General features: G+C 38.2%; 1 protein-coding gene across 1 annotated transcript in view; it reads right to left on the reverse strand.

Moving 5' to 3' along the window:
- fndc5a (fibronectin type III domain containing 5a) overlaps positions 1–25,537 on the reverse strand; it is a 69,701-nt gene extending 44,164 nt beyond the window's left edge. Inside the window, exons 1-3 of the mRNA XM_088354717.1 lie at positions 25,067–25,537; positions 9,770–9,885; positions 7,251–7,449 (exon numbers count right to left, since the gene is read on the reverse strand). Of these exons, the coding sequence (XP_088210843.1) occupies positions 7,251–7,449; positions 9,770–9,885; positions 25,067–25,124 (373 nt within the window). The 5' untranslated portion in view covers positions 25,125–25,537. The remainder of the gene's footprint in view (positions 1–7,250; positions 7,450–9,769; positions 9,886–25,066) is intronic.
- Positions 25,538–26,562: the final 1,025 nt, after the last annotated feature.

Below are 26,562 nucleotides of genomic sequence, written 5' to 3' on the forward strand. Positions count from 1 at the left end.
TGGCTTTCCTGTGGAGACATGGAAAGTGTATCATCGTTATTACTGCAATCTGCCAGTTGCTTCTGGTGCTGCAACATTTTTCTCATGTAATCAGCCAGAGTACTTTCGTCATCAGTTTCCCACATATTTTTAAAGAATGGTAATCTGTAAGGTCTACCAAATAATACTTCATATGGTGTTAGCCCATTTGTACTGGTGATGTTAATATGCAGTTTTACTAATTCTAGACATTTAGTCCATGGTCTTTTGGTTTCTTCCATACACTTCCTAAGTCTGTTTTTTATAGTTCCATTCATCCTTTCCACCAACCCTGCACTTTGTGGGTGATAAGCACAGTGATGTTTTAGGTCTATATGAAATGCTTGGCCTATTTTAGTTATTATTTGATTTACAAAATGTGAACCATTGTCACTATAGATCTTTTCTGGAATCCCATAACGTGGAATTATGTCTTGGCATAATGCTTTAGCTAGTGTTAGCGCATCTGGGTGTTTTGTAGGAAAAAGCTCTATCCATTTTGAGAATGAACCTATTATCATTAAACATAACTTTTTCCCTTCACTATTGTTAAGTTCTATAAAGTCCATAAAAGGTGATTAATTACAGTTCTCTATCTTTGGAAACTGTCCTCTCTTTGGTCTTAGATTACCCTGAGCATTGTGCTTTGCACATATCAAACATGTTCCACAATCTTTTATTTTATTTTTATTTTTTTTTAATAGGAGTTAAAACCATAGGTTATCAATATCTGGTTTATCAATCCTACCATCCCTCCTGTTGAGACATGTGTTTTCCCATGGCTCAATATTGCTGCCCATTGGTATAGATTTTTTGGTAAGATTGGTTTATCTTCTGGTCATTTATAAATTCCATCTTTTAGGTGTGCTCCTTTTCTTTTCCAGAGTTCTTGCTCTGGTTTAGGCGATTGTTGTTGCATTTCTTGTAGTATTATGTTTTTTAAGGCATTTTCTGTTAGACTTAGAACTGTTATTTCTCGTTGTGCAGCTTGTTTTGCTATTTTATCTGCAAATGGATTGCCCTTTGAAACTGGGTTTGTTTCTGGTGTGTGGGCCACACATTTACATATAGCTAACTGTTTTGGCAGCTGCACTGCTTGTAATAGTTCTGTTAGCAGTTTTGCATGTGTCACTGGTTTTCCTGTTGATGTTATCATACCTCTATTTTTCCAGTGTTGTGCAAACTTGTGAGTTGTTGCATAGGCATACTGGCTATCTGTGTATATTGTTGCTATCTTATCTTTCATAAGTTTGCAGGCTTCTGTTAGGATCACTAATTCTGCAGCTTGAGCTGAACAATGTTGAGTTAATGCTTCTGCCTTTAATACTTTATCACGTGTTACTACAGCATAGCCTGTCCTCCTTTTTCCTGTTTCATCTTTCTTTCCTACGAAACAATACTTTCTCTGTTATTTTAGCCTCTTTTTCTTTTGTTCACGTTTTGTTTCCTTTTTTCCTTAAGTTAAATGACCATGTAAACATTATTTTTTATCCATGCAGATATATTTTTAAATTCTCATGATCTGTCTCAAGATTATTAATCTGCTATTTTTAAATTCCTATGATCCTACCTACTCAAGCTCAATCAGTTTCTCGTTATCTTCTGAAAACACTCCTTCCATAGAAATTGTTTCTTTTTAACTATAAGTCAGCATTTGTTACGTATTTATTAATCATTTGTTAATTGTAACATGCTTATACTTAAAAATTAAGCGTGGCTTATTTCACCTTCTCTTGAAGGACTTTTTATCAGTTGTCCTCCTAGGGGATCTTGTCCTTGGGGCTAAACTCATCAAAATTCCAAACCATCACACTGCCTAAACATCAAAAATCTCAAAAATGCCAAATGGAACTCAACGTCAAATCTTTTTTAATTGTCATTTCCTCTCTCTTCAATCATAATCAACTATCTTTTCTCATTGATTCAATATAAAACAACATATACTTGTCACTAATAAATTGCCTTATTAACTCGCATTGTATTATATTATATTATTATCATAATCTTCGGTTTGCAATAGTCTTTTCTCTTTGCAGCCCCTTAATATCCTTAGAGATTAAGAGCTATACAAATAAACATGACCTTATCTGAATTAATACTTGTGTGTCCTTTTTTTTTCCTTTTGAAAACAAAGCACATTTCATTTAGAGATTAAAACAGAAAATTTAATTTCCAATCTTACTATTTCTTTTTCTGTGTTAATACGTCGTTATTTTCAAACTCATTTCAAAATTTTGATTATTTGAAATGACTCAGATTTCCTGCTCTTTAGGTTGCAATATTCTTTTTCTTTTCCTGATTCTACTAATATGTCATCTACATAAGTTAGTAGTTGGCTCTTATTTAGAGGCTCGAAACTTACTTGAGAGTAAATTCTTGGACTTTCACAATACCCTTGAGGTAATCTGGTGTAGGTATATCTTTTCCCTTTAAACGTAAATGCAAACCAGAATTGACTGTCTTTATGCACTGGTACTGAGAAGAATGTGTTGCTTATATCTACCACTGTGAAATACTTGGCCTTTGGGTTCAGAGAGTTCAATAGCGTGTGTGGATCTGCCACACACGGGGACCTCTGGATCACTGCGTTATTTACCGCTATCAAATCCTGAACCATTCTCCACCCTGAAGATGGGGGTGCCTTCTTTACAGGAAATATCGGTGTGTTTACGGGCGACTCAGCACATTCTATTAGTACTCCCGCCTTCTTTAGATCTTCTTTTACTGGTTCTATTCCTTCCATTGCATCTGGTTTTAAAGGATATTGTTTTATTCTGGGCCGATGTTCTGTTTTGGGTCTTATTATTATAGGTTGTGCTCCTTTTACTAGTCCTACATCTGTGGGTCCCTGGGACCATAGTTTATTAGGAATTTGTTTTAATAGCTCCTGCTGTTCCTTAGTAAAGTAAATGTGTCATTCCTTCTTTTTTTTTCAGATGTACTCCTGAGTTTACTATTATAGTCCAGAATAATGACTTCCTGGATAGTCCAGTAGAATCGCTGAACCATGTGTTAACGCCTGTTGCTACCCAATACCGTACATTTTCTCCTCTGTAATATTATTTGTGTATAAATATTGTGGTATTTCTTTCTTCTTCTTCTAAAGCAAAACAACATATTATGTCAATACTTATTAGCATTTAATTAGATATTCATCCCCTTGAAATAATTTTCTTTTATATTTGTAGCTTTTCTATAAAAGTAATGTTATAAATGGTAAATGGTCTGCATTTATACAGCGCTTTTCAAGTCAACAAAGACCTCCAAAAGCACTCTATAATGTGCTTCACTCTCACGCATTTGCTTTTAGTCATCTAGACTTAACACAATTCAATGTTGAAAAAGTAAAGTTATTTATCCCAATCTATGGTATTACGGTTAGTCTCACTTAATTTTCAACCAATTATCTTTTTTGATATTTAATTAACTTTCCCCTTTATGTTTCGCTTTCTTTTTTGTATTTGTAACTTCCCTACCTGTTCTGCCAACAATCCATTCTTAACATAACATTCCTTCCTTACACGCCCTCTCACAATAGCTTTTTAGCTCACCAGTTTAATGCGAAAATGACGTATAATCATCTCACTTAATTTTAATTTTTTCCTTCAAACCAATTAAATCTACTATTTTAGCTTCACTTATTTAATGTGAAAATCGCATATATTGATGTGCAACAAGTTATATTACTCATTTGTATTCCACTCAATACATTTTTCCTCCATATTCATTGAAAATAAATTATTTATTAACGCTTTTTCAATACTTTTTGTATAAAAATGCCTTTATCTCAAATTAATTTATTCCAATTCACTCAATTAGATTTTTCCTAGTCTTCCCAGTCCTTATTTTACCAAATTTTTTTTTTTAACTGAAAACAGGAATATTTTATCTTTTTCTGTGTTATTTTGTCATTATCTTGAATTAACGCATCTAAAATAACTCACTCATTTTTTTCCCTAAATTTCTCAGTTTTTAATTTATCGATTTTCAACTAAAAAATTCGGACCGCAAGAAAAAAATCTCCAGAACCCTCTGTGGCCCCTGGTGCCTGTGTTATAACACCCTTATGGTGAACACCTATTCCTCAAAAAATTTACTTTTTCCAACTCCTTTAATCTGTTCTATCAATTCTTCTTAAATATCACTCTTTAAACAATCTCAGCTCTTTTGAAAACGTACCTTTTTTTAGCGTTTAGCTTTCTTTTTGACGAGTAAGACAGACAAACACACAACATAAGACATACACAGGGCAAACTTCTAATAAATTTAACAAAATTTGGTGATTTAGGTTTCTTTTTTTTTCTTTATACAGTATGTTTTCTAAGTTTAAAACCTCTTCTTCAAATTTCTCATGGCGAGTTTTGAAAAGATATTCTTCCTCTTCCTCATTTTTATCCTTTAGCTTTATCTGTATCTCAAATTTCATTTCAGGCTTTGGTCCTGGTTCCGGGCCTAGTCATGCACTCTGATGGTCTTGTGGGGAAGGGTTGCTTCTGCAATTTATAGCAATATGCCCTTCCTTCCCACAAGACCAACAGGTTCTAGGTTTATTGCTTGCACGTGATCCAAAACCTCTGCCTCTACCTCTAGATTGTTGAAAGAACACTGTGGTTCCTTCATCTTCTTGGTAGAAAATTGTTGATGGCTTCTTTTCCCCTTTCTTACTTTTGATCACTTTCTCAGCATGGAGGGCATGATTTATGTATTCTGCAAGTGTTCCTCCATTCATGCTTATATAGTGGCGATTTACCCATCCACTAATCTCTGGTAAGGAGCCTGAGTGCAATGCATTTTTTAATTGTCGTTTATAGGGGCCCTCGTCAGCTCCATCACCAGGTTCTAACCCACTATGTGCCCTAAACACCTTTTCCATTCTTACTCTATATTCATCAAATGGCTCATCTGGTTTTTGTTTACATCTCCCTATTTCAGTGTAATTTGCTCTTTTCCTGTATTTAGTTCTGATTCTTTCTAGGAGAGGGGTCACCTGTTGTGTCAATCGTTCAGATTCGGGTGCAAGTATCACGGGAGGGTTAGCGTCATTAGTTGGAGAGTATGCTACTTTTACGTGGCCTCTACATCCTCTCTCTCCTGTCTTGGCCTCCTTTCACCTTCCTCTCGCTGTCCTGCTATTTTTATCCAGACTTGTGTCTGTTCATAACCTTCTTTTCTCATCTTATTATTTTTCTGTTTGCATTTGTTTCTTATTTTTTGTTGCAGTTCTCTAATGCCTGCTGTGGACAACTTCCCATTAAAGTTATATTGTTTTATCCAGTAACATAGGGGTTCTATCGCTGAGGCATCTTCCTTTTCAATGACTTTCCAGTCTTTGCACGAAAGATCTTCTAAAAGCTTCTGTTTTACTTTACTTTGCCCCTTTCCCATTTTTAGTCTAAATTTGGACTCAGTGGTTTTTAATACCTAGTGTATTCTAACACTGAGTTTCTCTTTCAACAGGATGGTGATAAATAACCTTTTGTGGTAAAACTCACTTCAACCTTTGCAGGTGGAATTTTCTTGCATACATGCATCCACAAAGGCTCACCATTTATTCCCTGTTGCTTTGGTATAGAATACAATTACCTAGTGGTAATAGTATTTTCTTTCACACTCACTTTCACTCTTTTTGAAGAACAAAGAACTTCCCTTGAGTTCTTTTTAAACAGAGAGGAACCCTTGCCCTTTTACTTAGAGGAACCCTTTCCCTCTTACTTAAGACTTCACTGTCTTAAAGAACTTCCCTTGAGTTCTTTTTGAAACGGAGAGGAGCCCTTGCCCTCTTACTTAAGACTTCACTGTGTCTTAAGGCTCACTGGCCACGTTTCTCTTTTACCTAATAGTGCCTAGGATTGTTAGGATTTATTTTCTTAACTCTGTTTTGAATTCTTCACACTCATACCCTTTTACTTTAGTCGCATGCATTCCTTTTTAAAATAAAAGTTTTACTCACAATTCCTTGGACTTTCCGTCAACCTTCGGATCCCAACTTGTAAGGAAGGGACCAGTCCCGAAAAGGGTCTTAATGCTGTGGCCACAGACTTGCCTGGATCTTTACTCACACGCTGGGATCGTCAGGTATCTTGGAATCCGGCTCTCGAAGGACCAAATAAATGTCAGGTTTAACCCAACAGATGTAAACAAAACCTATATACAAAAAAGACACAGAGAATCGTGAGTTTAAACTTACTTGCTAGGAGAAATGGCCATAGTCTACATAATGTAGACTTCTGGACACTCTGAAATATTCTTATGCTCCTTGCCTTTTTATTGTGTTCGGAAGGCCCTAATTTACATAAGGTCTCTTCTGCTAAAGGAAGGGGGAGTGACAAAACAAACAGTTGAGACCTGTTTATACGGTAACATGTTATCTATAGTAAACGAAACTAGGTGAGCCTGCGGTCAGAGAGGTCCCTTATCTCGCCGTAGATAAGGTGTCATCCTGTTTCCTTCTTCTTCAAACACAAGTAAGAAAGGCACACAGTATGCAAAGAAGATAATGCAACAGTAGAATAACATATTTACAGTTTAAATCCATCAAGCTCCAAGCCATACATACTCAGAAAAGAGCCATATATGGCTCATAAGCCTTAGGTTCCCAACTCCTGCCCTGAATGCTAGAAAATTGCACATACAACCGGGCTAGTCTCCAAGCACTATCTTTCCCTTTCATTCAGATACTCTTATCTAATTTTGTCTTTTAAGACTTTATTACGTGGTTTATCTTGTTTATCCCGGTGTGGCTTGCAAACAATGCTCACTGCGAAACTAATTATCAATGACAATAAAGATCATTCTATTCTATTCTATTCTATTCTATTATTTTCTCAAAACATAAATACGTTTTTTCACTTCTTCTGCATGACAGCAATGGAATGATTCTGCAGTTTCAAGCTGTATTAGTTTCAAGTTAGAAACCTTTTTCATGGACTTTTTGGAGAATTTCACGTATTACCTATGTTTTATTATGTATTGTTACCCAATGCAACATCCATTGCAGCACGGTCATTCTGGAAAGGGGATTACCCCTTGTGAGGCCCCTTCACAAGGTTTTTTATTTACCTCATGTTGAGGGTGTGAGTTGTTCCTCACCCGCATGTTGGTTTCAGATCAAGGGGTAGTGCAATTGTGGCCTGTGCAGCCCTTTGGGACATTTTGTGATTAAGGGCTCTAAAAATTGTGACCTTACTTGACTGACTTGTCTCTAACATACTGTATCTTCACACACACATTACCTTTATTTTTAGATGAGTGGGTGTTGGTTTCTTTGGGCGTTCGGAAGCTCAGGGGTTCGCTTTGCGGGCTGGTCCCAAACATGCTGATGGACTGCACGTGCACAATATAGTCCATGTCCTCCTCCAAATCCCATAATGCACAGGAACGTGTGGTGGTGTTGACTTCCTGGATGAATCTGAGCATGCGTACGTCTTTCTTCTGTTCAGATGCAGGAGAAGGCTCAACGAGAGGCTGACACAAGCTTCTAAGATGTCTAGTGGCTTTTAAGATACAGTGCATCCGGAAAGTATTCACAGCGCTTCACTTTTTCCACATTTTGTTATGTTGCAGCCTCATTCCAAATTGTATTAATTTAATCTCTTATCTCAAAATTCTACATAAAATACTCCATGATGACAATGTGAAAAAGTTTTTTTTTGTTTACTTTTTTAAAATTTATTAAAAATAGAAAACTAAGAAATCACATTTACATAAGTATTCACAGCTTTTGCCGTGAAGCTCAAAAATGAGCTCAGGTGCATCTTTTTTCCACTGATCATCCTTGAGATCTTTCTACAGCTTAATTGGAGTCCACCTGCAGTAAATTCAGTTGATTGGACATGATTTGGAAAGGCACACACCTGTCTCTATAAGGTCCCACAGTTTAGTGTGCATGTCAGAGCACAAACACCAAGCATGAAGTCAAAAGAATTGTCTGTAGACCAGCGAGACAGGATTGTCTTGAGGCACAAATCTGGGGAAGGATACAGAAAAATTTCTGCTGCTTTGAAGGAGGACATTTGGAACAACCAGGACTCTTCCTAGAGCTGGCCGGCCTTCTAAACTGAGCGATCGGGGAAGAGGGGCCTTAGTCAGGGAGGTGACCAAGAACCCGATGGTCACTCTGTCAGAGCTCCAGCGTTCCTCTGTGGAGAGAGGAGAGCCTTCTAGAAGGACAACCATCTCTGCAGCAACCCACCAATCAGGCCTGTATGGTAGAGTGGCCAGACGAAAGCCATTCCTTAGTAAAAGGAACATGGAAGCCCGTCTGGAATTTGCCAAAAAGCACCTGAATGACTCTCAGACCATGAGAACCAAAATTCTCTGGTCTGATGAGACAAAGATTGAACTCTTTGGTGTGAATGCCAGGTGCCATGTTTGCAGAATACCAGGCACTGCTCATCACCAGGCCAATACCATCCCTACAGTGAAGCATGGTGGTGGCAGCATCATGCTGTGGGGATGTTTTTCAGCAGCAGGAACTGGCAGACTAGTCAGGATAGAAGGAAAAATGAATGCAGCAATATATAGAGATATCCTGGATGAAAACCTGATCCAGAGGCTCTCTACCTCAGGCTGGGGCGAAGGTTCATTTTTCAGCAGGACAACGACCCAAAGCACACAGCCAAGATCTCAAAAGATTGGCTTCAGAACCACTCCGTGAATGTCCTGGAGTGGCCCAGCCAGAGTCCAGACTTGAATCCGATCGAACATCTCTGGAGAGATCTGAAAATGGCTGTTCACAAACGTCTCCCATCCAACCTGATTGAGCTTGAGACTTATTGCAAAGAAGAATGGGCAAAACTGCCTAAAGATAGGTGTGCTAAACTTGTGGGATCATATTAAAAAATACTTGAGGCTGTATTTGCTGCCAAAGGTGGACCAACAAAGTATTAAGCAAAGGCTGTGAATACTTATGTAAATGTGATTTCTTAGTTTTCTATTTTTGATAAATTCAATAAAAGTAAAAAAAAACTTTTTCACACTGTCACAATCGAGTATTTTGTGTAGAATTTTGAGATAAGAAATTAAATTAATACAATTTGAAATGAGGCTGTAACATAACAAAATGTGGAAAAAGTGAAGCGCTGTGAATACTTTCCGGATGCACTGTATGGCTTGTTGCTTATTTATAATTGAATAATGGAGAAAATATTTAAGTTTTTGTGGACCCCCCCCAAACTATACATCCCACCTTTAAGTATGTGTTAACAATGCCCAACTCAGTTAAAAAAAAACTATATGCTTAATTTCCCCACTGTGCATATCTGTTTTTATTTGACTTTTAGCAGGTTCGTTCATAGTGGAGCATATTTGTGTTTTGCTTGGAGGCTATGACATTTGACATGCTAAAGTTACTGGTCTGAAGTAGGTAATGTCAGAATTCCCACGTTCCTCGAATGCAGTAAAGTCTCTCTTGAAACAAGGAAGATTTTTGGTTGCAATGGTTCTGCCAAGGGACTTGCCCTGATTTATGAATATTTGCAAAACAGTGCAAAAATGAACCAAGGCAAAATTATGTATTTTGATGGAGATAGAGTGATAAATGGCCGATGTCAGTGAACTCATCACACAAATATAAATTATTTCTCTGGAGCAGTCATACAAGATCTTGACTGCTTGTGCCAATGATTCATCTTAGAGTATTGGGGAACACAGAATTTTCGGACTCAACGGCAACCGACAGTGATGAAACAAATTTTGTTTCTATGATGATCTTTTTTTAAAACTGCGTTTGTGTTAACGATGTGTCAATCACCTGCTGTGTGATGGCAAAGCCAATGACAAGGTCGCCGTCAGGGATGTCCCATGTCACCAGAGCAGAGTTAGCTTTCACAGCTTTGATGGTAACGTTGACAGGGGGGGACAAAGTATCTGCAAAGTAGACAGACCAAAGTCTTCTTTTAAACTTTGAAATCAAAGTAAAATCGTCTCATCTGTGCCTTTGAAAATATTTTATGGTAACAATGTTTGAACCATTTTTCTTAAAATGCACTGAGTAGAGATAAGATACAAGTTGTGCATACTCCAGGGACGCAAAAATAGATATAAATATCAATGTGTGACCCCATGATAAATGAAAGTATGCTGAAAAAAATAATTCATTGTTCCACTGACAGATAATGTGTATGATTTTATGCATATTTGTTCTTATTTTAACATGTTTTTTTAAACTTGTTTTCTCAGTAATTAACTTAATTGTCATTCTATGTGTATATTTTTTTCTTTTTTTTGTGTAAAAAGGGAAAAAACATGAATTAAATTCCTCAAAAATAATTATATTATTACTATTCAAAACTGGCAACACAATATAAAGTATTTTTTCTCATACTATTTGATTTGTAGTTTAATTAATTCACTTTCTTTTGATTTTATATGTATATTATCACATGTTTTCTTCTAAAATGATAAAATAAAATAATTTAAAACACTTAAAATAGAATTATTTTATTACTATTGAAAAATAAAATAAAGTATTTTTTCTCATACTAATATACTGCTATTTGTGCATTATTTTAAGTATTTTTATGTATTATTTTTCTAATTCAAAATGTTTTTGACTCATAAAATACAAAAAAAAAATCACCTTGAAAAACTACGGTACTTAAAACGTTTTAAATCAGAAAATGTATCTTATATGGTAATTTAACAACTAATAAGTTCATTTTTGTCATTTCCTAAAACTTATTTGTGGATCATAAAGTAGGAAAAATCTATATTTCAAATCATGAACGCCTGGGGGAAAAAACAACATTTTTTGAAATTATGTTTACATGAGTAGTTTCACCCCTCAATTTGAATATATAAAAAGTGTAACTGGGATGCAGTTAGTCAAACAATCCTAAAAAAAATACAACAAAACTGGTAATGAAAACAAAAGAGGGTACTAAAACTGCAAAAGTTAAATACAACTTGTCAGATGTACCAAGACTACTGAAAATCTTAATACATGACATTACAATTTTTGTGATATCTTTAATGTACTCTTGTTGTCAAAATTTGATTTTCAAGTGGTGTATTCAACTTTATAGATGAAAATACTTTTTTCTGTCAAGATTTTTTATGATCGTGGTTGACGTGTATTGATTTTTGTGACCATTTGAAAATGTACTGTCCACACACACACACACACACACACACACACACACACACACACACACACACACACACACACACACACACACACACACACACACACACACACACACACACACACACACACACACACACACACACACACACAATAAATAAATATATACATTCAATTCTAGTCTATGGATTTAATCAAAATGTGCTAACACAATATTCTGTTTGCAGGATGTCATCGTACATGGCACAAGCCAATCAATCAACAACTGTGTTCCCATTAACCTTGGCTGTACTTTGTGTTTTATGATAATTTAGAGATTCACGCTTCGAATACCAAAACACGAATTGTGACAATGGTAACCGTTACACCTGCAAGTATAATACCACTGCTATAAGAAAATAGCTGATATTGTACACCTGTTCATTTGAGGAAGAAAAAGTATGGCTTTAATATAGACCGAGATAGGTTGTGGAATACAAACATGAACGAAACACATTAATCATGTTTCTGGTCACTCCGACCTGAAGTTGGGGCTTAAGTTCAAATCAGTAAAGCAAAACATGTTTTAATTAAAACCAAAAGTTTAGAGTTGGGTGGGCGTATCAGTTCAGTGAAGACGCTTGGTCATTCTGAACTTGTTTTGAATGGTTTCTGAGAATTGTTTTGCAAAATTCTGGAACTGTATGCCAAATTGCCTCACGTGTCTACTGAAGAAACGACCAAACAAGGACTTTTGGAGTCAATCCGGCTATATAACCACGACATTTTCACTGTTCGTTGACGACTTTGTATACTGTTACGGAGTCCCTGTCAAAATAAATAAAGTCGTTCCAAACTGCCATTTCTCTTGGATTTTTCTTCACAAATGTAGCCTTAAAGTTGTTAATAGTAAACATTTGAAACATTTTTTTTGCATGACTAAACAAAGTATTATATCTAAGAAACCTTGAAATGACCTGAAATATACAGGTTGGGAACCTGTTAACACAACCAACCCGACTGGATAGAAAAATTTCACTGGCAAACAACTTTAACTTTTTCAATGTTGTCTAGAGTTTCATATTTAATTAAAGATTATTTCCATTATCGTTTCAAGTCACGTTTGTTAACTTGATTTGTTGCCCTGTGCTATCAGCAAAGCTGTGCCATAAAATACCAATAAAACAGTAACTGATTAAATTAAAATTCCATTACATTTATACATGAAATGTAACATATTTATATATGATATAATACCTTGACTGCAAAACGTCAATTTAAAATGTGGATTAAATATGTATCAAAAACAAATCAGAAAGATTTAAGTAAAATGGCTACCATCACGATAAAATTCTGCTCTTTGAAGCTGATGACGATATCAATTACCAAAAGTTTTTTTTTGTATTTATTTATTCAAAATCTTTTTTTTTTATTTTTTAGATTTAAAATAAATAATTAAATAAATGCACAAAATCCTTTTTTTTAAAAGAAATGCCTCAGAATTTTCAGATTCAGATATACTTTATAGTCATTCTAGTACAGGTGTATACAGAACAAAATGTCGATACATCTGACCCGCACAGTTTCCTTGAATGTACAGATATAAATAAAATGTTGTATTGAGTTGGAGTATTGAAGTACTAATAATAAACTAAATAATTATGGCTATGTATAGTATTTTACAGTAGTGCAAAGAGTGCAAGAGGAGCAGCTAACCAGATGTGCAAAATGGGCAGTCAGGTAAACAAGTCAGGTAAACAGTAACAGTAACAAGAGCTTCCATTATATTTAGACCTCTTTCCTGCAGTGCACTCATAACACCATCCATCCACGTCAATCGCGGCCTTCCTCTTGGTCTCTTTCCATTGACTTCTGCTCTGTAGATCCTCTTCAACATTCGCTCCTCATCCATCCTCTCCATGTGTCCAAACCAACCGAGTACTCTCTTATCAACACGCTTGCTCAGTTCCACGACTACCACAGTTCTGTCCCTCACAATTTCATTTCTCAGTCTATCCAATCTTGTCACTCATAACATAGTCCTCAAACACTTCATCTTAAAAACATTCAACTTCCTTCTTAAGTCTGCGTTCAGGCTCCAAGTCTCTGCACCATACAACACAGTCGGCACATTCACACTCTCATACAGTCCCCTCTTAACATCCATACTCATACTCTTGTTGTTCATCACTCTCCTCAGAGCACCCAAAACCTGGCTTCCATGATTCACTCTGTGCAATACCTCACACTCCATTCCACCAACTGCAGCCACATCGCAACCCAAGTACCTAAAGCTTTCAACTTCTTTCAGCACCTGTCCATGCAACCTGATTTCTAACGTCATGCCCACCCCATCACGTGAACACTTCATCACCTTACTCTTCCCAACATTGACACATAACTTACGCCTATCACATACTCTTCCAAATTCCGTTACCAACCTTCTCAATGTTTCCTCAAAATCAGCCATAAGCGCTGTGTCATCTGCAAACAACAACTGACTTACCTGCTCCACTGTTGTCCATCATGTCTACACCTCTGCCAAATACTCTTGCATTCACCTCTCTCACCACACCATCCATGTACACATTAAACAGCCATGGTGACAACACACACCCCTGTCTCACACCAGTCAACACAGGGAACCACTCACTTATCCCACTCCCTACTCTTACACATGCTCTGCTGTTCATATAAAAACTTTTCAATGCTTCCAACAACTTTCCACCCACTCCATACATCACCATCACTTGCCGCAACGCCTCTCTATCAACTCTGTCATACGCCTTTTCCAAGTCCATGAAAGCCAAATAAACATCCTTACCTTTTGCAAAATATTCCTCATACACTCTCGTACTGCACCGGTTTCACACATCCTCTTTCTTTCCTGAAACCACTCTGCTCCTCCATCACCACCTCATTCGTTCTTTCTCTCACTCTCTTAATCAAGACTCTTCCATACAGCTTACCCACCCGACAACAAACTGATACCTCTCGAATTGCTACAATCATACTTATCACCTCTATCCTCATACAATAGCACCACACATGCACTACACCAATCAACAGGAACCACACCACTTAAAAAGCATACATTCAACAAGCGGACTAACCAGTCAATCATAGCTCTCCCACCTTTTTTCAGGCATTCAGCAGTACAACATCCAATCCAGGTGCCTTCCCCCCTTTCATTTCTTTCACTGCCTCTTGCACCTCGCATGTTTCCACAGGCTTCACATTTAAATCACCCAACACGGGCATTCTCTCCACACCATCGATCGCCTCGACTCTCACTTCTCCCCCATGCTCCACATTTAGCAACTCATCAAAATACTCTGCCCATCTCGTCCTGACGTCACTACCGTTAACCAGCAATCTACCATCCTTATCTTTCACTTTCTCTTCCTTTCCAGACTCACTGTTTCTTACTCTTTTCACTTCTTTCCAGATCACTTTTCTCCTTTCCTCAAAGTTCACTCCTATCTTTCGACACCATTCATCATTTGCTTTCCTTTTCGCTGCTTCCACTTCCGCTTTTACCAACCTTTTCTTCAATTTATATCTTTCATACGCATCACCACTCTTATCTTGCAGCCACTCCTCAAAGGCACGTCTCTTTTCTGTCACAGCCTCTGATACCTCATCATTCCACCATTCACTTCCTTTCTTAATACCTCGACCAACTTTTCTCATTCCACACACTTCTTTTGCACTCCTCAACAATGCCTCTTTAAACCACTTCCATTCAATTTCCACACTCTCCATTTCTCTTCTACTAACCCGTTCATACTTTTCCTTTATCCTCTCTTTAAACTCTCTTTCCTTTTCTGCCTTATTCAACTCTGACATTTTCACCTCTTCTCTTACACTCTTCTTATAACTAGCCCTCCACGATCCATCTATTCTCAGTTTTCCTTCCACATAAAAAGATCAGACATAACACTCATTACACCTCTGTAAACACGCACATCCAACAATCTACTTAACATCCCTTTCCCAACCACTACATAATCCATCAGTGCTCTGTCCACCATCTTGCCACTATCCACTCTGACAAAGGTATACTTATTCATGTCCCTCTTTTTAAACAATGCACTTTCCACACATAACTCAATCAATTTCTTCCCAATCTCATTTCTTCCTGGTACTCCATATCTACCAATCACATTTTCAATTGTTTCATCACCCACTCTAGCATTCAGGTCACCTAGTATTACCACTTTCCACCCTTCTTTCGCACTTGCCACACATTCGAACAAGTCCTTCCAAAACTCCTCTCTCTCCTCAGCGCTTCTTTCTGAACCAGGTCCATATGCACATATAAACATCCATACTTCTACACCCCACTTCAACCTCACCCACATCAATCTGGGAGATATCCCTTTCCACTCCACCAGTTTTTCCTTTGCTTTTTCACTCACAAGCACAGCCACCCTTTCTCTAGCATGTCCACCCGTAACTCCAGACCTTCTGTAATCAAGTAATCAAGTTAAAGTAACCCTACTCAACCCTGTTTTTATGATAGATTGTGCGGGCCAGTAATATCTATCAAACAGGCATGAGGGCTGGACATACACGCAAATCCAAGACAATACTTTCATCCATTAGGTTAGGACCAATATACAGTATAATATATAACACAGAATTTGAAGCACAGTTTACAGTCAAGGTGTCACACCAGCCAACCCCATTTTGGCTGTAAATTGCTACAACTCCTTTATATGGAATCTCTTGAAACAATTTAGGTTTGATATTGAGACACTTCATGATGAAAATTCACTGAACAAACTTTGACCCAGAAGCTCTGGCAAAGCACTTTGTGCAATTTGATTGGGTGAGTGGTAGAAATGGGCAAAGCTTTACACAGCACAGGACGCGCACACTCTTTCTCCTTTGCCCAGGGCCGTCTGCACTGAAGATGAATACGTTGGTATCCATGTTTGCAGTATTTTGTGACTTTTTTTTTTTTTATATATATAATAACCTTGCTTAGTGATAAAGCGCCTTTCAGGACACCCAAGGTCGCTTGCACTTTGTTTTGAAACCATTATTTAGAAAAATATTAGCCTTGAATTTTAAGTGGTATATTATTTATACTGATATGTGACACAGGCTGTGGCAATATTATTACAGAGGTTTCATGAAACCTTCAAACGTCACTCAGTGAAATAAATTGTGCTGAAAAGTTATATTTTGTCAGGAAAGCGCGTTTGGCGGTTTTGTTAAATTTTGTCTTAAAATATATTGTGTTTGGTTCTCAGAAAAAAAAATCAAAATCAATTAAGATGGCATACATTTGTTATGGACATTAATTTGTCCGGTCAAGCGCCCAAGACGAAAAAAAACAAAAAACAATATCAAATACTTATTATTTATGTTTCACCGCTAGCTTCTACTACTATGAAGTCAATTTTTGACCATTTTTTTCTACCAGTTACAATATCCTCAATCGTTGTGTTATCTTCATGTTGTCTTGTACAAGCCCTTCCAGCATGAACCAGTCAGCCATTGATGAGATCCCAAAAGTCAACTTAGCTTTTCGAAGAAAAGACAATGTGTCATGGTTGCCATGGCGCCCAATTGGCCACGCCCGTGTATGTCACGGTAGCCATTGTGCCCAATTGGCCCCGCCCGTGTTTGTCATGGTTGCCATGGTGCCCAATTGGCCCCGCCCGTGTGTCGCCAGCTCGTTGAGAGATTGGATTTCTTTCTATATAAAGCTCAGCGCCTTCTTTTTTCGGTTGTCTGCCCGTCAAACGAACTTCTGCCCCACAAGACGTGGGTTCTTACTCGGTCCTCTTTTGCTGTTGGTATTTCAAGTCCGGTATTGTTCCCGTTTATTTTTGTCCTGTTTAATTTCGGGTTCCAGTTTTGTTTACATCTGTTTTTGTCCTGTTGGTTAGTTTCTCCAGTTTTTGTTCCCGTCTATTTTCTTCTGTTTATTTTCGTTATCCTGATTCATTATCAATCTCTTCGGTCTCTGGCTTCCCGTCTTTCCACGCCAGACCGGCTTCCTAACGTGCACTACTCCCCATTTCCCGTAAAATAAAAGGCTTGTGTGAGAACGTCACGCGATTGGGTCCTGTGTCTGTTCTGGTTCTGACACAATGGCAAAAACGGCCCACACCCAAAAAATCCCCAGCAAATTATGCAAAGATTTAAAAGGACGATCAGAAAAAGGTCTCTCCTCTGTTTTAATTTAGGGTGATAATTAGTATGCTTTGTGAGGTAAGATGATCTGAGTGGCATGATGGCCAAAACAAAAAAATGCAGCTTGGCTGCAGTCCAATAGGTTTTATTCTGTATGGAAAGAAAGTGATTTGCTAGCCAGTTTGTTAAAGTTCCTAATGGTAAACAGACACCAGAACACTGTGACCACTCTTAAAGCTATCTTTTGGTTACAATGCATTTTATCATTGTCCCTCAGGAATTCAGGCGTAAGCTCAACTGTGGATCTCAATCTGAAGATGTCAAAACAACCTTTGAGGAAAATTTTGCGGTTGGAAAATGAGAGAATGCGAAAAAACAATTTCAGCTATTTGTTTTCAGACAGCTGAAAGGTGGAACTAAATGCAAATGAGCTCGATGTGTGACAAGAATTTCTCAGGTCGTACTGAGTCCATTAAGGAATTCTGCCCTTTAATTTGGTTGGAATTTTGGTTAGAATTAACTTTGGTTCCAAGATGAAGAAATTAAGAAAGTGTTCGAGGGTAAATCTGTTGACATCAGAAAATTCCTCAAGCTGCATCCTGTTATTGTGAAGGGGGGAAAAAAAGAGTTCACATTTTTCTACAAGCCCCTATTGAAACAGTATTCCGGGGGAAATTTAATAGCAATACACATGGGCTTAACCAGTTATTTGCCCAAGCATCCCCCCAAATTATAGCATTTGTAAAACTCTATTTTCTTTAATAAAGGATAGGCTTAGATATGATCAAAAACGTTAGATACATAAAAAAAGCCCCAAAAAACAAAAAATATGACCAACACAGCGTCGAAATTATTCCACTGTCCTAATGGTTCAGTCCATTTGATTTGTAATACTACTGTAGTTTTTTTTTCAGTATTTTTGTCAAATTAATTTTTTGTAGAAGTGGTGTTGCTGGAAAGCAAGATTTGGGCATGTTTGATAATAATTTAGTTGCCTTAGTGCTCACTCTTATTCCAAGCGACACTCACAGACTTTGATTGCTCAAACCAGTGGAAGCTTACAAGGGAACATTGCTCACTACTCTTATTAACTACTTGGTGCATTTTTATGTGCATCTTAGTGCAGTCTGTAGTGTCTTATTTCTTTAAAGACTAATTAATAGCATTACAAAAGCAAAGACGGAAGCCAGAAGTAATTATGTCTTTTGCCTCAGTGTTCAATTCCTTGAATGATAAATTGACCTAGCCACGAGCCTTGATTTTTAGAAGAGCCCAGGGGAAAATTACTCAGGAGAATTTATGGACCCATTGCGATTTACATTTTAAATGGAAACATTACTTCTCCTTTCCTAGTTTCAACAGCTGTTTAAGAGTCACTATAAACACAAATGCAGTAAAGACATCAGCCTGTAAATATTATACTCTCACTACTACTGTGTCTTGCTAGACATCACATCGATATGTCTTAGAATTTCCTATGTTTCTTTCAAAAAGTAGCCCAAACATTTCTTCTGCTGCTTATGATTCACATATTAATTCTAATTATTATTGACAAGTTGACCATTTTTTTCACAAGCAGTTTCCTAATGAATAAAGGTAGGAATCTCCATACTTTATTTGGCCATTGTATCATAAATAAGCATATTTATGAGTGTATTTAGACACTGCCATACACAAGGAACATAAAACAAAGTGGTAAAATTATTTGATTTATCTAACTAAACAAAGACAGCATGAAACTCCTAGCCATGTGATATGTTTTTTACACATCATTTTTGCTGGGGACGCATTGTGTCGAATCAACGTGCGTCCCGGGACGCAACTTTTTTGACACATTATTGTCATTATTCCCCGATTACATTTTTTTAACAAAGATTTAACCCACTCCAAACTTTTCGTAAGGCAGACCCGCCATTGTTGTTTTGGTCTCGCGGTTCGAGTTTTCGTCTGCACGCCGATCTCGGCAAACGAGATCTCGTTGCTTCGAGATTACGTCATTGTTGTGGTGCTTGTCGTCGAGCGAAGGTTAAGTATGCCTCTGAAAAAACAGTATTAGGTGAAAATCAACACAAAATTGGTAATTTCTTCAGTGTCACTAATAAGTCGAAAATTAATGCAGAAAGTGATAACAACGGCAATAATTCCGGCTCGAAAAAACGGCGAAGAAATTCTTCGGAAGATCGCGGAGGCAGAAAAGTGAACGATTCAACATAAGAAAATAAACAAAAGATACTCCTAGCAAGAAGGTGAAGGTGCATCTTACCAAACAATCGGACCTTGAGAAGGGATTACTACTGTGGCGGGACAGCAAACCACGAAGAATGTATGAACTAAAAAATCTGAAGTGATAACTGCTTTGTATTACCAATTAACTGTGATGATTAAAACTGAATGAAAATATAGATTACCGTATTTTCCGCACTATAAGGCGCACCTAAAAGCCTTTATTTTTTCAAAAGCTGACCATGCGCCTTATAATACAGTGCTCCTTATTTATGGATCAATATTAATTCGCAAAGTCTTGTAACTAATGCAGCAGCCGCCGACTAGATTTTCCCCCCGAACGCCAGTAGTCCGCGGTGTATGCTGGGATTTATTTACCGGCATTTCATTGGCTAACCAATGTGTCAATCATCATTTGAATCGATCACTATTGGCTAAAGTTATTCGGAGGTAAGGGGGGGCGGATCCTTTTATCATTTACAGGCTTGTATAGACTAAGGGGCAAAACAAAGCCTGCAATTGGCCGAAAAAGATGTGTCACTCATCAGTTGAATCGATCACTATTGGCTAAAGTTATTTGGAGGTAAAGGGGCGGATCCTTTTTATCATTTACAGGCTGGCATAGGCTTAAGCGGCAAAACAAAGCCTGCAATTGGCCGAAAAAGATGAATGTGAATAGCAAGTGTGGTTGTCTACGGCATAGAGGAAACATGTTAAACATGTTAAACCATTCTGTAAATATTTTATTTTTCTAGTTTTACTACAATTACGGATATAAGAGGACCTTGGTTGCACATTATTATTGAACACAACGACTTCGGTGAGCTACTCCGGCTATATATTTTCCCTGTATCTTGTTTCAGACTGAACTCGATGTTTCTGTGATAAGCGGTGCAGATAATGGATGGAATGGAGTGTCTATTTTTAAATTAAACTAAATTCCAAGTGTTTATTGTCATATTCACAGTAAAGTTGCGAGCGAAAAAAAAAATAGAAACTAAGGACTTTAAACAAGACTTTAACATTCCGAATGATATTTGGACCGATGCATTTGAGTGACATCGTACGGACACCGCATCCGCACGTGTCTACGACACGTATTTGCTTCTTTGCAAGCTTTTGAAATGTTAAGGGGGTAATAAGTTTGACTGAACTATCTGACTGATTTGTCGACGTTCCAATTGTAGCACCTTATAATCCGGTGCGTCTTATGTATGTCAAATATAGGACCAAAAACTATTTTTTCGGGGTGCGCCCTATAACCCAGTGCGCCTTATAGTGCGGAAAATACGGTAATATAATTATTTCAGCAATATTATTTTGTATAATGTACAATATTGTTGTTAACTGAAAAAGTGATTACTGATTTGTATTACCAATAAACTGTGATGATTAAAACTGAATGAATATATAGATTTATATTATATAATTGTCGCCGATTTACAATTTCAACCTCGTTAACACTAAATTTTGGAGACCCATAGATCTCTGTTGGGACCCATAGATTTTCCCTGGGACCCATCACTTTTCAGAGGTAAAATGAACACTGACTATTTGATGGTGTGCAATAATTGCAGGACTGACCATTAGCAAGGCGGAGTATTTGGGGTCAATGCAGAGCTGCTTGATTAATCTTTTTTTTTGCTGATTGATCAGCATTTTTTGTGGATAGGTCTACAAATCAACTTTGAGAACATAGTCAGCAAATCCGCCATCAACAATCAATATTGTTTTTGGTGGTTACGGTAGCATGGACCAGTTTATTGTCAGACAATATTTTTCCATCCGGCCCAAGGATGATATTTATAAAATAAAAATTATGATAACAACAATTATAACATTTATAATAATTAATAATAATAGCATTAATAATAAAACTGAGCTTAAGTCCACTGTGTGATCATGTAAAACATTTAGATGCACATCACACCCAAATCCGAATGAGGGATGAAAGAGGTCAGCAGGTGGAATTGGACCTCTAAACTGTGAAGCGGACGTGCTAATAACAACATCGTAACGTTTAACACAAAAAGTCCTGTCGATCCAGATTAGAAATACAAACCCAACCTACGAAAAGCTTGTTGGTGTTAAGTGGTTTCTACATTGTTATCCTAACCTAGGGATGCACGCATCCTCCAACTAAGTTGATTAAAGATGGGGTGCGTCATTTGAATAGAATAGACCCTACTGAGGATAAGCGGTACGGCTAATGAGATGAGATGAGATGAGAATAGAAGTAGAATAGAATTTACTTTTATTGTCATTCTTTGTAACAATGCACACAAAACGAAATGTCGATACACCTGACCCGTACAGTTAAACTGTAGCAAGCCGATGTAGCCGCAGCCAAACAGGGCACAGCCATTTTAGTCATTAGGTGACCAAACCCCCCAATTCCAACCCTTAATTCTGAGCGCCAAGCAGGGAGGCAATGAGTACCAATGTTGTAAGTCTTAGGTATGACACCAGAACACTGCCCCACAAGACGTGGGTTCTTACTCGGTCCTCTGGGACACGTACACCGCGGTTACATATGGTCGAGGCTTGAACCAGCGACCTCCCAGTCTCAGAGCGGGCGCCCTACCATCTAGCCTGCAATCATGACTTTAAGCCCGAAGATAGCAGCTGAGTAGTTTGTCTGGCCCCAAACAGGGCTGATAAAAGTAAAATAAAAACAGATAGACGCAATGGAAAATAAAGCATAAGGGCTCTTTGAACGCAGTTTGGAATTGTTAACACATACATAATAGAGAAAATATTTAACTTTCAACTTTTTGATTTTGAGGACCCCTCAAACTACGCACCACAACTTGAAAGTATTCCAAAGAGGATTTGTTTTTACAATCGTTTTAGCATGAGTAGATAACCATTCTTCACACTGATTGGCCAAACGCATTGTTTGATTCATCCTTTACTGATTTTTTTTGGCAGATGGGAATTTTTGTTTCCAACATTACAGTGGCACCGCTCGAAAGGCAACTGCACCTGCCCGTGCAAACCACACTGATTTAAATTCAAACATACTGTCTCAAAGCCCAGGTTAAGTTAAGTCCAAAACATAGCACTGTAATTAAATCATTCATTCATTATCTGCACCGCTTACTGTACCCTCAGTAGGGTCACGGGGGTGCTGGAGCCCATCCCAGCTATCTTCGGGCAGTAGGCAGGGGACACCCTAAACTGGTTGCCAGCCAGTCTCAGGGCAGACAGGGACGGACAACTCACTCGCTCATTCACACCTAGGGACAATTTGAACCGGCCAATTAACCTGATATGCATGTTTTCGGAATGTGGGAGGAAATCGGAGTGCCCGGAAGAAACCCACATAAGCACGGGGAGAACATGCAAAGTTTTACAACATTGGTACTCAATGCCTCCCTGCTTGGCACTCGGCATTAAGGGTTGGAATTGGGGGGTTTGGTCACCTAATGACTCCCAACACAGCAGTTGGGTCTAAAACCCGGTGCCGATCGAAGGCGACACGTCACGTCGAGAGGTTCGCGTGTCAAAAGATTTCTGGTATATATTATGTCTATGTGTAACGGGTGTAATAATAACTTTTATTTTATTGAAATTCCTGCTGAAATATGTGTATAGTTTTTGGTAAATGTCCTGCAATGCTGAGTCCAACAGTGCCATCTGCTGGTATGGGGTGGGGCTTGGTTTTGGCTTCTAACATGTGACCAGGAGGCGGGGTTTGTTGTTAGTCTTACCAGAGAGAACTACAAAGGTAAGACATATCTTTTGGTGCTCCACAAAAGAAGTTACTTTTAAACATTACAACCCCAGCTGACAAACCTCTCACCATGCATAGTAATGTGATTGATATTGTCAAGCTGTTTAGGTTTATTTTCGTTTTGTTTCTGTTTTACTAAATATTAATTCCCCTTGTAGATATCAAAGAGATCAGACCCAGCAGAAAAAGCTAATGTTGTGACTCATCCATTTGCAGGTAAATTGTACCCATTTTTATACTCATTATTGTTTTTATTCCTATTTTCTCATATACATTAAAAAAGGATGATGTTGGTTAAAATTCAGACTAAAGAAAACATGTTGAATTCATTGTAAACGTTAAAAATCCTCTATACGATCTCTTGTTAAAAGTATCTTGTTAAAATGTAAAGAGTAAAAATGTATTGTGATATTCTAAAATGTATTTTCTGTAAAGTGAAAAGAAAGCTCTTTGAAATGCTTTGTTGTTAGTCTTACCAGAGAGAACTACAAAGAGATCAAAGAGATCAGACCCAGAAGAAAAAGCTAATGTTGTGACTCATCCATTTGCTGAAACTGTAATAATAAAAACCTCATCATCCAGTCCAGCGTGAATGTGGATCTTTGGTGGGACACGTACGCCGCGGTTACATATTGTCTATACTGGCTGAATAAATAAATGAATACAAAAATAAAATACAAATTCGATCTAGGCAAAACAACAAGAGATTAAAAAAAATGGAACCAAATTTTTCCTTCCGTGCCAGCAGGTACAACACTATCCGCGGCTCGGTGCTGGTCTACAACCTGGTGGTTGCCAAACACTGTTCTCTTCCATTCATTGCTAACTGTAACAATAGACCGGTTATGTTTAAAAAGGATATAACTCATATAGTCATTCTATCATTGGCTTAAAAAGGTTGAGAACAGTGGAGCCTCCAGAAATTATTCAAATGGGTGGCCAGATGGTGCCATTTAATATCTCGGGATGGCACACTAACACTAAATGCCATAATTTTAGGTAATTGAAGTAAGAAGGTCAAGGGAAAACTTTAAGGAAGACCCAAGGAAAGAGCTTCTGATATACTTTGGTGAATTGTGTGTTATTTGATGTTACAAATGATTTAACGAGCATAGTCCATGACTGCCCAGTCAATATTTTGAGTTCCACAACAATTCTGTTGATTTGTGTTGTGTATATATGAGGCATATGGTGTAAATTAAACAAACAAAAAAAATTACAGGTTTGTGGCAGATACAAATAAAAACAAGGTTAGAGACAGTCATACCATATTACTGGATATTTTTTAACACAATGTTGACGTGACACAAACATAATTATTTCGGAAAGAACAGAATACAACAAAAATAACTTTCCAACAGGGGTAAACAGATTACCAGACTATACCGTGTGTGCAACATACAACCCCTGGCTACCCTCTGGTAGCGCAACTGGTTGAGAAACGCTGTAGTAGACATTAAATAAGCAATACGGTTATTTTAGCGTTGACCCATCAGATACACTCATGTGCACGCACTCGCACACGCACGCATGCACACGAACTCACACTTTATATATGACAATTTCAGTTTAAATGCAACCCATTGAAGCCAATCAAACCAGGCCACATCTAGCTGTTCAGTCAACATTGAATTTTATTTAAAACACGCGTATTGTTAACCTCCAATGTCATGCCCAGGCTCTCTACAGGTACCAAAGACAGTGCCAAGCGTGCCTAGGGGTACAGATACATCCCTGACCGTGCAAACGGCGTTTCGCCCTCGAACTATGTCCACAGCTCACCTTTGCAGTGAATTTGCACCTGGGGCACGAATACCATTACACTCCGACATCCGTCTCAGAAAAAAAAAATCATATGCTTGAGAACACAAACTTACCCGCCGAGACCCGCGAGACGCCAGTCCAGCTTAGAACGAGCAGCAAAAATAGCTCCATCTTCCTTGCTAGAACGCGCGGACCCGCTTTAGTCCTCCAGCCGCGGAGATTGCGCGGCGGACTGCTTGGCTTGCATATCCCTGAGGTGAGAGGACTCGTCTGGAAGGGAAAATAACACGGGCGGTACCTGTAGTTCAACGCGCGAGCATCGCTAGGTTCAGGCGGAGCTCCAAAAGACCCAACCTGCACCTGATGAGGATGATGATAGTGGTGCTGAGGCAGGCAGTTGCTGCAGAGCCAAACGTGCTACTATTCTTTAAGAGCAGGAGAGCTGCTTAAACATACGGCGTTACATCCTTCCCTGGGGATTTCATTTTAAAATGCTAACTCATCAGCATTTAGTAGGAACGCGAAGAGTTGCAATACAAATTTAAAACTGTGCAGAAATTGAAGATGCGAGCCTTCCCTAGGAGCATTTCCCAAATAATGACGCTCTCTCTCAGTCTCCTGCTGATATATCACTGCCCACTCACATATTAGATATGCATACAGTGAATAACCCACGCAGACTGACTTTGCTTCTAAGTTCATAGTCGCATGAATAAATTCCCCCAACCTTCGACTCAAATTTAACTTGTCTCTTATTTGCCACCAGATCACTTATTCACACAAGCTCACTGGTTTCAAGGTCCTGTAGAAAAAGTTGAACTGAACTTGAGATCGTCCCCCATGCCGCCAGAACCTGTGTCAGTGTTTATGGGTCGCATGCAGAGTAACCGGTGGATTGTCGCCAAAAAGTGTTTTCCACCTGCCCCCTGGCAGCTCCGTTTATACCCTGCCCGCCTGTGACGTGCTGTAGAGAACAGATTTTATGCTCTTCTTGCTCTCCCTCGGAATTCGTGTGAACATGTATATGAGTGTGTCATGGGGACAGATTTACCCCTTTTCCAGGGTCAGCTAGCATACAGATTTGCTCCACCTCACTATGACCCAGCACAGGATGAGCTCACCACCGAGTCGATAAAATGATTGAAGGATGAGACAGCGGATGGTTTGAATTTGAAGTGGAACCGTCATGTTTAAACTTTAATAGACACAGAAAATAAGGAGAGAGGACGTCGATGGATCTTAAACTTACAAGGAGGACTGGGATGGAAGCCTTCCGATAATGAATTCAATTTCATCTTTAAGGTTACAAAAAGCAGATCAGTCCCAAGGGATGTGGAAATTAAAGCACGAAATCTACGCAGACTTCGTTGCAGGCTTTTTATAGTAAACATATAATAAACGATGAACTTATCATCCCTCTTTTCAATCACAGCACAGAAACACAGAAATCAAACGATCAAAGTCAAGTCATCTTTATTTGTATAGCCCTTTATCAAAAAGAGTTTTAAAGGGCTGTACAGACCACAGATTACTGCAAACTACAGAAAATTATGACATGATCCCCTGAGCTAAAACCTACATGAGGGCAAGGTAAAACTCAAAACCTCAA

The sequence above is a fragment of the Urocampus carinirostris genome, chromosome 15 (genome assembly GCF_059441175.1).
Source record: "Urocampus carinirostris isolate Australia breed hairy pipefish chromosome 15, RoL_Ucar_1.0, whole genome shotgun sequence".
NCBI lineage: Eukaryota > Metazoa > Chordata > Actinopteri > Syngnathiformes > Syngnathidae > Urocampus > Urocampus carinirostris.